Below are 15,605 nucleotides of genomic sequence, written 5' to 3'. Positions count from 1 at the left end.
GAGCACTTGAAAAGCGCTGTCTTCAAAGTCCAAGGTCTGGATTAAGTTACCATTTGCAGGACAACATCCACTGAGCTAGACCACACATTCTCAACAGGAGCAATATGGCCTCGAGGCAGCGAAAGCTGGTTCCTGTGGTGGAGGGGGGACTTACTCTTCTCATGTAAAGAGCACTTATATACATTTAGTACATGAACAGCTGAACAGTTTGTGCTGTTAAAATTTCATGGGATGGCAATGAGGAAAAAATATCTAAAAGACTGGGGGAGGGGCTAGTGGAGTGGAGCACACAATAATGAAAAACATAAAGAGAAACACTAAGATGCTAAATATGTTCTCACATGGAGGTCTGTTATGGGTGAAAAGTATTTTTGTTGGCCGCTCTGGGAACCGTACCAAACTACCCTGTATGAGTGGTTTTTAAGATTACTTGCCAAGGGCTTCCCTGGTGGCGCAGTGGTTGAGAGTCCGCCTGCCAATGCGGGGGACGCGGGTTTGTGCCCCGGTCCAGGAAGATCCCATATGCCGCGGAGCGGCTGGGCCCGTGAGCCATGGCCGCTGAACCTGCGCGTCCGGAGCCTGTGCTCCACAACGGGAGAGGCCACAGCAGTGAGAGTCCCGCGTACCCCCCACCCCCCACCCCCCCAAAAAAAGATAACCTGCCAAGTTCCTAATCTCTGACACAGGAGTGGATCTTTGAAATGGGCTCACTTTGTAAGGAGAGGAATACCAATAAGAAGTGCGGCTTTTTCCGTCACATGGAAAGCATCGAGTACAAAATTCATAAAGCATCTTATTTAATACACGGAGGATCCAGAAAAGAATAAGCCTCCGGTCTTAGAGCACTATGGTCAGCATGGTGATGGAAAAGCACACCAAGAGATGATGATGGCTAATCAGATTTACCGGCATCCTGTCCCCCGCCCCGTGCTATCAAGGTACAGGTTGCACTGAATTTCTTCGTTTAATACATTTATTTATTTAATTTATTTATTTTTGGCTGCGTTGGGTCTTCGTTTCTGCACACGGGCTTTCTCTAGTTGCGGCGAGCGGGGGCTACTCTTCGTTGCGGTGCGCAGGCTTCTCATTGTGGTGGTTTCTCTTGTTGTGGAGCATGGGCTCTAGGTGAGCAGGCTTCAGTAGTTGTGGCTTGCAGGCTCTAGAGCGCAGGCTCAGTAGTTGTGGCGCACAGGCTTAGTTGCTCCGCAGCACATGGGGGTCTTCCCGGACCAGGGCTCGAGCCTGTGTCCCCTGCATTGGCAGGCGGATTCTTAACCACTGTGCCACCAGGGAAGTCCTGCACTGAATTTTGTAATATATTTAAGCTTGAGTTTATTCATTCAACATTGTTGAGCACCCACTAAATGCTGGACACTCTGGTAAGGTCTAGAGATTATGTTGATGTGCAGTATGGTAGCCATTAGCCACATGTGGCTATTTATATTGAGATTAAAATTAAGCAGAATTTAAAATCAGTTCCTCAGTCACACTAGCCAGATTGCAAGTGCTCACTAGCCATGTGTACCTGGGGCTACTGCGATGGACAGCACAAACCAAGAACATTTCTGTCATCACAGGAAGTTCTACGGGCAGTGCTGGTCTAGAATTTTGTAGCACGTGGATAGACCCAGTACGACATAGTGGTTAAGATCTGGCCGTTGGGGTCAAACCTGTGTTGGGATCCAGCTCCACCACTCACCAGCTGTAGGACCTCGGCATGTCACTTAGCCTTTCTGAGCCACAGCCTTCTCTGTAAAATGGAAGTAATAAGGCCTACCTCATGGGGTTATATAGTAGGCATAAAAGGAGATGATGCACTTAACATGCAGTCATTGCTCAATACACAGTGTCTATTATCATTTTCATTTTTATTATAATTATCATTATTACTGGCAGGTGGGGTGTTTAGACCACCCATCCAAACATTTTATATTCATGTTAAGTTCAGTAATGTTCCTATTATAAAGGTTTTCAAATATTAGGCTGTTTCCCTGCATATGTTCCCTCCCTTTATGGCAGTCACCCACCCCTCATCCTCAACATTGTGTTAAAAATTGTTGAGAACCTGGATTTGAGTGCGAACTCTGCCCCCAATCAGTGGTGGCTAGACAGTTAGAGTGGTAACTCTAGAGAGGTGGAGAAGTGTGACTGTTGATTTGAATACACTTCTGATATATCCAAGAGAACTGTAGGGCCTAGGTAGATTTGAGAAATGGGGAGCAAAGCTCTTCCTGAAAGTAACTACAAGAGAGTTGCTGTACTCCAGCAGAGAGGAGCTGGCTGGCTGCTTTGGGGCTGTATTTGTTTAAAATATTTCCACCAATAATCTCATTATTATGAAGCCTTTTATTGCCAGCTGGGACCTGGAATAAAAGCAGAGGCACCAGCCCGTGACCAAATCATTAAGACATATTCATATATGCTGGAAACAATTACCCACATAGATTTAATTTGTTTCACTGCTGGAAGAAAATCCTGAGCAGGCATGAAACACATACCTGAGAACAGTTTTGCAGCCACCCTGTGAGCCTGTCACTTGTCAGCGCCTTAGGGACTGGGAGATTCTTAAATTGGATGTCTAACAAAGGACAGTATATCTGAACATACATCTTCTGTTAGATCAGGGATACAGGTGTTTGTACAGGTTACTTGGAGTTCTGTTAAGTTGGTGATTTTCTTTTTTTAACCTACCATTATTGTTATGAATAATTATTATAATTGTTTATCAAAATAATGTATGGAGCTCAAAAATGGAATAGGAACATTTTATAATCAAGTAATACACTTAGCAAGGTTATATATTTGCATTATTGTTCGCTCTTTTTTAAGAGACCAAAGCTAAATATGAGATAGTTCATTGGTTTCTGAGTTGTAGCCTTCAGTGTCTCTTAATATTTTTTGTTATTGTTTCTTGCAGAATTATTGTTTTTAATTGTCTTAACATTAGGAAAAGAAAGTCTGCTCAGCATACCACATTCTTTTTCCCAAAGAAAGAGAATAGGATCTATCATCCAGGTTATTCTAGTATGTGACTGCTGCAGTATACCCATCATGTGGTAATTGCACAATCTTGCTCCGGAGGTTGGTGAATGAGCTCTTAACAACATCCTGGGGTGACTGCTAGAGTCCAGAGCCCCTTCTCTCAAAATATTAACTTCGTAAGGAGCAATCAACAGCCAGAGGAATGGCGTGTTTAGAGTGAGATGACGTTTTCTCTCATCATCATCATCATGATAGCTTCCTTACAGATTTTTCCTGTACGTCAACTATGTACGATTATATTTGAGGAGCATAATCCCCTAGTCACTTAAAAAAATGGATAGGCCTTTTATAGCATGAGGAGTGAATATAAAAGTTATTTGTGCTTGCTGATAGCCTGCAGGTTTACGACCTTTTCCTCGGGGTTGCCTCATGACAACCTCTTCATTTTTCCTGCTACCCTGTACTTCAGGTTTTGCAAACAGTTATGGAACAACTCATGTGTATTGGAGACATAAAAATCACTTTCTGTGGTGATTGTTTGATTCAAAATGTGATTCTCATTTTGGAAATCAGACAGGGTAGTCTGAAACCTTCAAATGACAGTTTGCTGAAAGATGACTTGGTCGCTTCTGAACCTGCCTCGTGTCCCACGTAGAAGCAGTCCAGTTAGAGAGATGCATCATTTGATTCCATTTATATGAGCATCTTTGATGGAACACAGAGGTTTCTAGTAAGGAGGGATGTGTGCCTTCCACCTCTACAGCTATCCTCGGCATTCTGCACAACCATTTCAAGTCAGGTAACATTCAGTCATTTTACTGGCAGCGAAAGACCATCTGAAACTAGACCTAACAGTGTGGTCCTAAGTCTCTTTGATTACCTGTGCCTTTGGAAGTTTTTATTTATATCCCAACTCCAACTGGGATTTTAAGGAGTCTCACAAAGCCATACAGAATAAGGTTGTAAACATAAAAGCAATTTAAAAATCATTAAAAGAAGGAAATTTGATAGCCAGGATGGATAATGAAATTACTGTGATTTATTATTGAATTTGGCCCTGAGATTGTCTAAAGATCCATCATTAAGTAGATGATTAAATACCTATGGTACAGCCACATGACAGAAGATTATGTAGCCTTTAAAATTATATGCGGGGTGAATTTGTAACAATAAGAAAAAATGCTTATAATACAGTATTTAGAAGAGAGAGGATTAAAAACTATCAAATTATCTCAACCATGTTTACAAAAAATTGAAAAAAATTATGGGGATAAAATTCACCAGAATATTGACTACAACTGATGACATGAAGTGATTTTTTGTTGTTGTTATTTTCATCTTTATGTTTTTTCTTTTCTTCAGATAATTACAATGAACATGTATATTATAATCACATGTAAAAGTTATTTTTTTAGTTGACTCTGAGATTCCTGACAAAAAAGGCAGAAAGGGAAACAATCATGAGTTACATGGTTTTTATTATGTGATGAAAGAACTTTCTCAGTTCTTCAAGGTAAACTTTTCCTTGATACTGAATCCCAAAAGAATGTTGAGTGATATAATGTACAAATCTTGATAAAGTTCTTAGAGCGGATGCAGAAGGGGGGACTCCTTCCACTGTCTCATGACCACCCCCAAGAGCAGCCAAAGACACAGCACTCACTATGGGCTAAAGTAGTGGGGATTAGCCAGAGGGTAACTTGCCTCCCACTAGGCTCCCTGCCTTTAGAATGTTGAAGTGTTCTTTTGCCCACTGCATTTATTCAAACAAAATGTGTGAGATAGGCCTAGCAGATGAAGACACAGCTCTCAGCTCTTTTTTTCACACCTTGAGGATTGAATCACCACCAGTCCTGGACATTTTTTTGAGTAATATAATTTGATTTCTCCCCCCTTTCAGGTGTTGCTGCACTGGATTCCAACGTATCTGGAAAAATTGGTCTACGTGCTGTCGTATATTATTTCTGTACCACTGTCATTGCTGTAATTTTAGGTAAAATTTATTTCTGAATCCTTATTTTTCTGTATAATTGTGACTTTCCATTTGAAAGTAGTTGGCTTTTAAAAATGCACACTTTTTTAAAATCAGAAAGTACAATTTGTCAAACTACTATGAAGCTTTTTGGCTTGAAGTCAGCACAGCACATTTTATATGAACAATATAATACTGACTGAATTTCAGCTGTGGTACTGCTTATTAGTGTCTCTAGTAAGAAACAGAAAGAGGGTGACAGTTCTGTGCCATATCTACCTTATTGGGTAGAAAGAAATGAAGCCAAGAGCTAATATCATCTTTACACTTGATAATTAGTCTATAATAGTGGCTTTGAGTATAATTATAAAGTATTTCCAGAAAGATAGCATTTCATTACATTTCAAATTTCACGTAGTAGCCAGAGCTAACAGAGTCTTGTCAAGTATAAATTCCACTTGAAAGAGGGAGAATGTTCTAATAAGGGAATATGGTTGCTCTTATACCTTTGGCACTCTTTTGTGAAAAAAGTATGGTCCATCCTTTGGGACCTAGCGTAACATCTTAAGAAGGATGCCCGGGGGCTTCCCTGGTGGCGCAGTGGTTGAGAGTCTGTCTGCCGATGCAGGGAACATGGGTTCGTGCCCCGGCCCGGGGGGATCCCACATGCTGCGGAGTGGCTGGGCCCGTGAGCCATGGCCGCTGAACCTGAACGTCCAGAGCTTGTGCTCTGCAACGGGAGAGGCCACAACAGTGAGACGCCTACGTACCGCAAAAAAAAAAAAAAAAAAAAAGAAGGGTGCCCGGAGTGGGAAGAGAGGAGAGGAGTGTACTCAGATGTTGCAGCCAGTTTGATCCTTGCAGCTCTGCTTTAATGAACTGATAAAAGGTGATGAAGATGTGGTGACATTTTAGTGGTATTAGGCCAGGGGACTTAGGAGGGCCTGAATCCCGCCTTAAATCAAAGCTACATCTCCTCATGAGATTCCTGACGGAGGCCAACACAAGGAACAAAGCTGGGCTTATCTATTTTCTGCAATCCTGAGACTGGAAGAGTGGACCACACCCATTCATTGCCCCTCTGTTGCCCAGTGACTCCTCCCATTAGCAAAACTGACCCATTCAGCATCCTTAAGTCCTGCCTCCTTAGACTAGCATTTCTCCTTGGGAAGAGTGATAAAGGATATGGGGCCTTTTCTTCTTCACTCCCCTCCAGTCAAACAACCTGGTCTTTCCTAAAACCTCCCACCTCTGCTTGAACACCTCAAGAGGAACCCATTACCTCCATAGGCCAAAATGGGGCTTTCAGATGCTCTCTGTTGAGACATTTCTTCTTTACAATGAGAAGAACTATCTGTCCTTGGAACTCCTGTCCTCATTCCACTCTCTAAGAGTCACACGGAACAACACTTCCTAACCCAAATCCTTTTGTGCACAACAGCTTTCCAGATATTTGAAGGTTTATGCTATGAAAGGAAAATTAGGCTTATTCTGTATGACCCTCAGAAAAATAACCAGCAACTGTGGGTAAAAGTTACAGAAAGATGTTGAGTGAGTGCCCTGAGTTGGAAAATGAATTATTCTCACCCTAACCCCTGCCTAGGCTGATCTCATAAGCTAAAGAAAAGAAAAAAAGAGGATTCTCATCAGCAGGTGTTTCCAGAAGCAGTTCTGGAGTGCAGCCCCTTCATTTTTTAAAAACACACATGAAGAGTTCTTTCTGCTTCATTTAGATGGAAAAGTAATAAAGGCAGCTGCTGAGGTCCCCACTGAGGCTTGTCGTTTTGGCTGGACCTCAGGGTCCCCATCCCAGTATTTCCTGGTACCACCAGGCCTATCGCTTCTAAAATGGATCCACGAAGGGGTGTCAGGTGCCCTGGGAGGTTCTTAATGCTCTGTGGTGCTATCTTTGGTCATAGGTATCGTGCTGGTGGTGAGCATCAAGCCTGGTGTCACCCAGAAAGTGAATGAAATTGACAGGACAGGAAGCAGCCCTGAAGTCAGTTCAGTGGATGCCATGTTAGACTTGATCAGGTGAGTGGCCAGCAGGGTGGCTTCATAGGCGTGCGACCTATGTTGTTGCACAGGGCCCCATACTTGGTTTAATGCTCTGCTGTTGCTGTCTTGAAATTTTTAATAATTTTTGAATTATTATACATGTTCATTTTACCCTGGACCCTGCAAATTACACAGCCAGTCATGCTTACCAGGTCATGGTTCCAAGAGGGAATGGAAGGAATAGCATTCTCTGTCAGGGTTTAGGATAGACAGACATGCCTAAAGTATACTTGTTACATTAAGATGCTGGGCTGTGTTGGGTGGTCAGTTCTGAAGCATACTTGAAGAAATTCAATTTTTAATTGTACAGGAGAAACCCTCTTATCTGAAGCAATCAGGGATGGAAATTGGTCAGTTAATTTTAAAAAAACCCCAGCAATTAAAGCAGAGAATCATAAATATGCATTAAATATTTTGTTTACACTTAAAACTTAAATGCATTTATTTGCCAATTTTTTCACGTCAGGCCAAGGTCTTTTCTTAGAGTGTGTCAGTTGATTTTTCGTATTCCTGTTGCCTCGGCTGCCTTTATAAACGCATCATCTACAATTTCCAGATTCAGTTTCCATGAAGTGGAGAAACAAAACCCTTAGAAATAGCAAAGAAAGCTGAGTGCTGAGTTCTTCTGGTTGTTTTTAATTTCAATTGTCTTCCCTTACCTAATGCAACCACAGAAGTTTTACTCACTTGCCTCGACTGAGTTTCCAGGCATCCCAGCTTAGTTTTTATAGAAACTGCTCCTTCCTTTTCACACTTATAATGCATTGATTTACATAATTTTTAATTCAATAATAACGATTATTTGCAACTGGCGCGAAGAATTTGGGAACAAGTGCAGTGGACTCTCATCAATGAAAACAGAAATGTGGAAAATATTAAAGAAGTCTCTTAACTGTGCATGTCTACCTGCTAGTGTGAATTTCACCAAGGACAGAGAGCATGTCAGCTACTCGGTGAATCAGTTAAGCGTGACAGGTGGTTAGGAGAGCTTTCTATCTATCCCTGTTTGAAGCTCAGCAGGGAAAAATAAGTCTTAATACAAGGAAGTATTATGTAAAGGAGAGGCCAGAAGAGAAATCAGAGTACTAATTCTATCGCATAATCATTTCCATCAAAGTATTGGGTACGGCCAAAAAAAACCCCAAAAACACAAAACACTTTTGCCTTAATGTAATACTGCTTGTCCTGTCTCCAACAGGAATATGTTCCCTGAGAACCTTGTCCAAGCCTGTTTTCAGCAGGTAAGAATAATGACTTTTGCCCTCAAGTTGCTCCCCTCTTCCCCCTTGCCAATTAAGATTTTTTTCCTGCTGCGACCCAAGAAATGGAATTAGCCTGTCAAAAATGACAGGAAATGCACCTGTAAATGGAGGAATATCAGGTGACCTATTTCGTAACCCTAGTATTTCCAGGCACAGTGACATGCCTGTTGTAGCTCCTCCATTTTCCCTTAGGCTTTTTTTCTTTCCTCCAAAAGGGCTCAACTGGAGCAAGTCAGGAACCTGTCAGATAATGAGCGTTTTAAAATGTGGCTTCTAGTACCTATTTTTGGAGAACCACATTATATTTATGAAGAAACTTAGACTATCTACAGATATAATGCAGTTAGAAAAGTAGCCCTCCACCTCTTCTTTCCTTTCCCTCCCATGTTGGGAAATCAGTATCTGACCCACATGGGTGGTTGTGTTCCTGGCATTTGGTCTTTTCTTTCATTTTTACATGCCCATTGCTGGCACTCTACAGAGCAATATAACAAAGCCAAGATTTTTTTCCTTTAGGAAGTTTAATAATCTCTTCACTCCATTTCCTTTAAGGCTTTTTCTCTTGTTTATCTATGCACTTTAAGACAGCTGAGTCTATCACAAGCTGCTGAATTCATTTACATAATTACAGGAACAGAGACCTCTGTGTAGACCAACATAAATGGCAATTAAATTGCCGCCTGCCAACCTCCAAGAGGTACAGAACCACCTCTATTTAGGGAGTGCCTTTGCGATTCAGCCACAGTGGTCATTTGTAAGGTTCCTGGTGTTGGCAGAGCCTCGTAGGAGTGACATTTATGCCTGGCGTGATGATATACCAGCTCTTTCTTAAACATCTCTGCTGAAGTCCAGCAGAATCAAACAGGGCTGAAGAAATTCAACAGAAATCTCACTCACGTAATAGCCCTAAAGGGACTATTGACTTTGGAACAACCGTATAGTTCTTGATGTTTATTAAAGTCATGGTGACTACATTTATCCAAGTGATGAGGTGGTTTTTTTTCCAGATTAAAAATAATAAGTGAATAAATAAACAGAAACAAAAATGATTCATAGGATTCCTATAGAGTCTGTCTGGTAAAGCAACTACAGATAAAACCCATGCTTTCTTTCACATTATTGCTCCATTAATTGGTCACTTATTACAGAAGTGAGAGAGCATTTTGACACCATTGAATGGTGGCTGTGGAGGTCAGGAGGTTGGATTTCTCAATCCCATTTTTGCTTCCAAAGCCTCATGGGAGGTACTGTCCAAAACTGAAGCCAACAGAGGCCTCGGAGGTGGAACCTTTCAGTGACACTTGTCTGGCCAAAGTAATACTCCTATAGTTTAGCCTCAGAAGCTTAAAAAAAATTCTTTTTTTGTTTGTTTGACCTTTTTTCCCCTCCAACGTGCAGTACAAAACCACACGTGAAGAAGTGAAACGTCCCGATGAGCCAGGGACAAACAGGACGGGGGCGTCTGTCACAGCCATCATGACAACTGCTATTTCCAAGGTACCATTTCCATCCTTTTGTTTGCTCCCTTCCCTGGTAGGCAGAGGCCGAGCCATGAGTGAGCAGGAGATGGAAATAAGTAGATCCTCATTGTTTGCAGATTACACGTTTGTGAATTCACCTACTCACATTCACAGACACACAAAGAGTGGTGAAAATTTTAAGTTGCAATGCACATGTTCCCCGCTGAGGCTGAACAAGGCTACTAGCACTCAGCCTTCTTGGTTCAGCTCTTACACAGTAAATAAGTGTCCTTTGTGCGGTGTGTTTATGCCACACTTTTCACATTTTTGTACTTTGTCTTGGTGATTTCGCTGTTTGAAATGTCCCCCAAGCATCATGCTGCAGTGCTGTCTAGTTTGTTTTCCCAAAGGTAGGCAGGCAGGCTGATGTGCCATATGAGAAAATACATGTGTTAGATAAGTTTCATTCAGACATGAGTTAAAGTGTGTTGGCTGTGAGGCCAATGTTAACAACTAAATAATATATATTAAATAAGCTGTCTTTGAACTGAAACACAGAGAAAACAAGGTTTTATGTTGATTATTTGGCAAAAATGTTGTGACTGTTGATTCCCAGGAACCTAATTCTATATTTCCCCTAGGAACATTGATTCAATATTCACTAATTCAGTGTTTGCAGGCACTTTATAGAGTGTAACTTCTGAGAATAATGAGAAGCAGCTGAACCACGCAGAGAAAAGGATGAGCCCTGTCACTTCTGTATCTCTGCCACTCAGAGTTGAGTTGGGCATCTCTGGGAACTATGTTAGATTTGCAAGACTACTTAAACTGCAGGCCTGCAGTTCCTTATCTGAAGCTCTTTGCCCATATTTGGTACTGAGTCCAGAGCTTTTCACTTTAGAAGGTCCAGGTGGTGTATGTACTATATGTTATACAACATCCTTAAGTGGAATTGACAATAACATTCTAGAATCAAGCACATCAATATTTCTGCAATTAACTTATGAATGTTCTACCAAGTAAGAAAAATAGGCCATATGTAGCCTCATCTCAGTTCGGGATAGGTTTTGCCACCAAGAGTTTGCCATAAATTTATCAATGAAATCAACAGGCTTTGAGAACTTCGGGGATTTCAGCATTGGAGATTAGATCGTGTGGGCCTAAAGTAGTATATTTGTAGTCCTGTAGATTGCTCCTGAATGTACTCTGCCTCCACACAGAAAGGAAAGATTTAAGGAAAAAAGAAATACTCAGTAGACTTAAGAGTTCAGGTTAAGTAGTCCACAGTTAGCTCCCTCTTTTTTCCTACAGAAAGCCCTCCATGACCTAGCTCCTCCCTGGTTTCCCAGCTTATTTCTCGGTGAGCCCAATCTATTCTATCCAGATCCACCTCCTCAATTAGTTTCTATTCCTGCTTTTTGATATGGTTCCATAAAGATTTTCTGAGCACCCTCCATGAGCCAAGCCCTGCTGGGCCTTGGGATTACAGTAGAGAAAAGACAGATGTGACATATGCCCTCATGTGACGAGTGATGAATATTAAAACAGGAAAGAATAGGGTACTCTGGGGCATTCAGCAGGGAGGTTTAAATTAGTTTGGGGTCCATAAAGGATGAGTAGGAATTATTCAAGCAGGGTACAGGGACCTGGTGCATGATGACTTTCACCTTTCCTTACATTTTTCTGGACTGTGCTTTCATCTCCTGGCTGCCTACTGCTCAGGACTAGCTTTCCCTAACCTCACAGCCCTCATTCATGTTCCCAGTCTCCATATGATGCCTGTAACTCATAGCTTGGCTATGCAGCTAATTACACACCATCTTGCTATCATTGGCTCATGTTTCTCACAGTTAGTCTTATCTATCCAGCTGCATTTTAAGACCTTATGCTGTAGCCAATGCAGTTAGCACGCTAACTGCTCAATAAATATGTTTGATCATGTCAGATCATAAGTAAGAAGTAATTGGTACCCCAGTGGCTCGTCCACATAATTCTTTGTAAACCTGGTCTGCACCACTCAGAATACGTTATCTCCCTGTGAAATCTCTCAGTAAATCTCATGCTGCACAATGCAGATTGAGTTATCTCTCGGTATATCTCATGCTCTTCTTACCCAGCATAAAACAAAGACAGGGTTCATAGTAGTATATGTCTGGTTAATTTTTATATCTCTAAAATCCTATTGGTCATCCAGGATTAGAGGCAGAAAAGAATATTCCTGTGTTCATTATCAGGATAAAACAGATAATAAAGTGTCCTAAAAATGTCCACACTGGTAAATATTTTGAGCTTCCTGCATTATTAATCTGAATCTTTTTTATGCAGACTCCAAATGTAACTAGTAGTTAAAATAACCCTGAAAAGTGCCTTGATTCTAAAGTTCTTATTAAAAATTTAAAACACCCCAGAATAAGAAATCTTCAAAAGAAATATTCAAATATGGATTTGTTGAAAGAAAGGAAAAAAGACACACTTTAAACTTCAGTGGCAGAGGATGGGGGGCAGTAAAATTTGACCCACGTGTAGGTGTTTGTGTTTTTAATTATGTTTCCCAAAGTTGTTGATCCAAAGTTCTTGCTAGAGCCACTGGTTTGTTTGGCTATCATATCTTTCTATTTCTGGGTCTGTGCATTCTAACAAGATTGTAATCATGCATCAATGTATTTTCTTGGTTTTGATCCACAGAACAAAACAAAGGAATACAAAGTCATAGGCATGTATTCAGATGGCATAAATGTCCTGGGCTTGATTGTCTTTTGCCTCGTCTTTGGAATTGTCATTGGAAAAATGGGAGAAAGGGGACAGATTCTGGTGGATTTCTTCAATGCTCTGAGTGATGCAACCATGAAAATCGTTCAAATCATTATGTGGTGAGCACATGCCGGTTAATGCCATCTTGCTTCCCCTGACCCTTCAAAACTAGCATGAAGAGATTTATGTTTCTCACTTGACCTCACCTTAGAGAGGGTATCCAGACACTGGAGTATTAAATAATTCCATGTATTACTTAGGACTTAGGTCATTAACAAAAGTCTAGATATCAGCCATTGTCTTTTCTACCAAAGCCCTTGATCATCTTGCAACCAAGCAGCATTTATATAAGAAATAACTCTTAAAGGAGTGATTTGAAAGAGTTTCCTGCACATCAGAACACAAAGTGCTTTCCTTACCAGGCCCCAGGCAGAAGGGATATTCAGAGTATTTACAGTTGGCACGACATGGGCCCTAACGCATCCAAATAAAAGCTGCTGTTGGTGAGCATAGCAGTGGCACCACTTGAGTATCTGCCCTGTCCCTAGAGATACCAAAAAGTCCACCTTTCCTAGGAGACCTCTGCCCCGCTTATCTCATAGCAAGTTGGTTCAAAGTATAGACATTGACAGTGACATTTCAGTCACTTAATCCTGCTGAACCTCAGCTTCATCATATGTAAAAAAGGATAATAACTTCCACCCCTAGAGCTGGGAGAAGTACATTAAGTGAAATGATGCATGTAAAATTCTTAACCCAACGCAAAGCACATAATGACAGCTCCACAAACAGAGCTATTACGACCACTTGCACGACTAATTCTACTGCTGTGTTGCTGATAGCACTACCTGGGAAACAAGACAACCATGTCCAGAAAGAGCCTAGTGGCCATATTTGGAGGGTCAAGCTAAGGAGAGATCTGCAGATGTGACAGTAGGCAGGGTGTTTGTGTACCAGAAGCAAGGCATGGAGTATGTACCAGTTTAACCACAACTTCTAACCAAGTGTACCCCTTACAGTAGCTTAGGTGGGTAGAAGTTAAGGTGCACAGGGGTGCTGAAACCTGGTGCCAATGTGGTCCAGCAGGGCTGAAAGTGAGACCTTAGCTTCATTGGGTACTCCCAGCTGAGGGCACATGCCAAGCCCAGGTGCATGCCCTGGCTTATTTCTTCCCCAGCATTCCCACCCTGAGAAAATACTTGATGATAGAAGTGGGTCTTTCTTATGTTTACTTTCTAGCTACATGCCGGTTGGTATTTTGTTCCTGATTGCCGGGAAGATCATAGAAGTCGAAGACTGGGAAATATTCCGCAAGCTGGGCCTTTACATGGCCACCGTCCTGAGTGGGTATGTCAGACTCAAGGGAAGAAACAGAAACCTCATTTGAGCCAATGGATTGCTGCTGAGAGCCTGGGTTTCAGTTGGTTAAAATTAGCTTCTCTTCCACGTGCAGGGAAAGATGGGGTTCAGAGATAAGAGAGCAGCGGGGACGGAGGGCTGCCCTTTAATGGCTGAACTGGAGGTGGATCACACTCTGCTAATTTCCAGATCTTGGCAGAACAGCCTGGACCATGCTTTGTCACTGCCTTTATTAGTTGTGTTAAAATAATTTCTTAAAACAAGAGAAAACCCACTGGTGGCCTCTGTTGGCCCGCTCCTGGCCTTGACTTCTTCAAGGATGTAAACCAACCAAACCAGTAAGAACAGGCCCCACGTACCCCAAGTCTGAAAGAAATTAAGCAGGGCCTAAATTAAGTAAACCTGGAGCAAGTAGGAGTGGGATGGCTGGTTGGTTCCACTCCTTTTGGTGGGGCTGGTAGGCACAGTCACAGCCTGCATCATTGGAGAGGGTGCTAGGAGAATCTTCAGATTGGTAAGAACTGTGCAAAGCAGGAGGGCAGTAGGAGACAGGTTGTGTGCATATTTATTGTAGCCCACTTATTGGTTCTTGAGGGGAGATGTGGTGGGATAGGTTATGAGTGGCGTGCCCAGATATCTAACCGGGGGCAGAATACGTCACATGTGCTAAGAAATATGGACCAAGGGAATGACTAAACATCATCAACTTGACTCCCATAGGTCCTTGCCCCCAAACACCCAACTGGAGCAATCAGCTCACCTATTGGAACTCAGATGCACTGGGGAGTTTCCACTGCACAGCATTTGGTTCTTAATCTGTGTGTACCAAAAGCATAGCCCCGCTGGTCAATGGGGAAGAAAGCCAGAATCAAATCCCAGGGCCCCAGTAGTAATGGAGGTAGGACCATCCACCTTACTGGAGGCCAGGGGCTGTGTCCAGGTCATGGTGTGGCTGAGGTTTATTACGCTGAGCTATTTCATAATGGGGTTCTGCTGGTTTCTGCTCTATTGACCTATCTAGGTTTCTAACAGAAAACTAAGTCAGTTTCTCATAGTTCTAAGCCACAGGCTCTCTAAGATCCTCTTTCCTGACCTCCAGGATCTGTGACCTGGATTCCATGACCATTTCTTATTATTTCAGCTTCACATAACTGATCTGTAAACTCTAAGTTGCCACTTACATGACATCTGCTAAATCAGTCTCATTTCTTAAGCCCCCTGGCAAGGAATAGTTTGGAAGGTAGGAATGACAAAGAAAAGAGGGTCAGTCCTGAAGTATGACTGTGGAAAAGCAGGGATTACTTCCTCCTTATTGCACCCTGATTCTCCTCTTAGGTGGTAGATGCCATCCAGACAGACAGTGGCATGGCCCAGGCTGAGTGCTGTGATAAGGGCTATAATACTATTGGCCACAGAGTCACCAAGGAGGGAAAGGTCAGCTTGACCTGGGAAGATGAAGGAAGGCTTCCCAGAGGAGGGGCAAGTTTTGCTGAGTCTTAGAGGAGGAATAAGAATTCAACAGCAGAAGGAAGTGAAAGCATGTTAGCACGTATAGCAGGAAGCACAGATACAGGGCTCAGTAGCATGACACAACTTATTCTGTGAGCTCCAAAACATGGTCTCAGCTACTGGCTTAACCATTAACTTTGACAAGATATTTGATTTGCTGAGTCTCTTCTTCCTTATATGTGCACTGGAGACATATATTCCTGTCCTCTTTTTCATATTCTCATTGGGTCATTATGAAAGTTGAATGATATA

The 15,605-nt window shown here is 42.1% G+C and overlaps 1 protein-coding gene across 2 annotated transcripts in view; it reads left to right on the top strand.

Moving 5' to 3' along the window:
• Positions 1-15,605, top strand: part of SLC1A1 (solute carrier family 1 member 1) — a 72,128-nt gene that overhangs the window by 46,992 nt on the left and 9,531 nt on the right. The window contains exons 3-8 of one of the 2 annotated variants that reach the window (XM_059071894.2): positions 4,883-4,975; positions 6,874-6,988; positions 8,211-8,253; positions 9,673-9,771; positions 12,420-12,604; positions 13,725-13,832. In XM_059071894.2, coding sequence (XP_058927877.1) covers positions 4,883-4,975; positions 6,874-6,988; positions 8,211-8,253; positions 9,673-9,771; positions 12,420-12,604; positions 13,725-13,832 — 643 coding nt within the window. The remainder of the gene's footprint in view (positions 1-4,882; positions 4,976-6,873; positions 6,989-8,210; positions 8,254-9,672; positions 9,772-12,419; positions 12,605-13,724; positions 13,833-15,605) is intronic. The other variant, XM_067041594.1, reaches the window with a different exon arrangement.

Source organism: Kogia breviceps, chromosome 8 (genome assembly GCF_026419965.1).
Source record: "Kogia breviceps isolate mKogBre1 chromosome 8, mKogBre1 haplotype 1, whole genome shotgun sequence".
In the NCBI taxonomy this organism is placed as follows: Eukaryota; Metazoa; Chordata; class Mammalia; order Artiodactyla; family Physeteridae; genus Kogia; species Kogia breviceps.
This window is presented reverse-complemented; position numbering and strand designations above follow the sequence as displayed.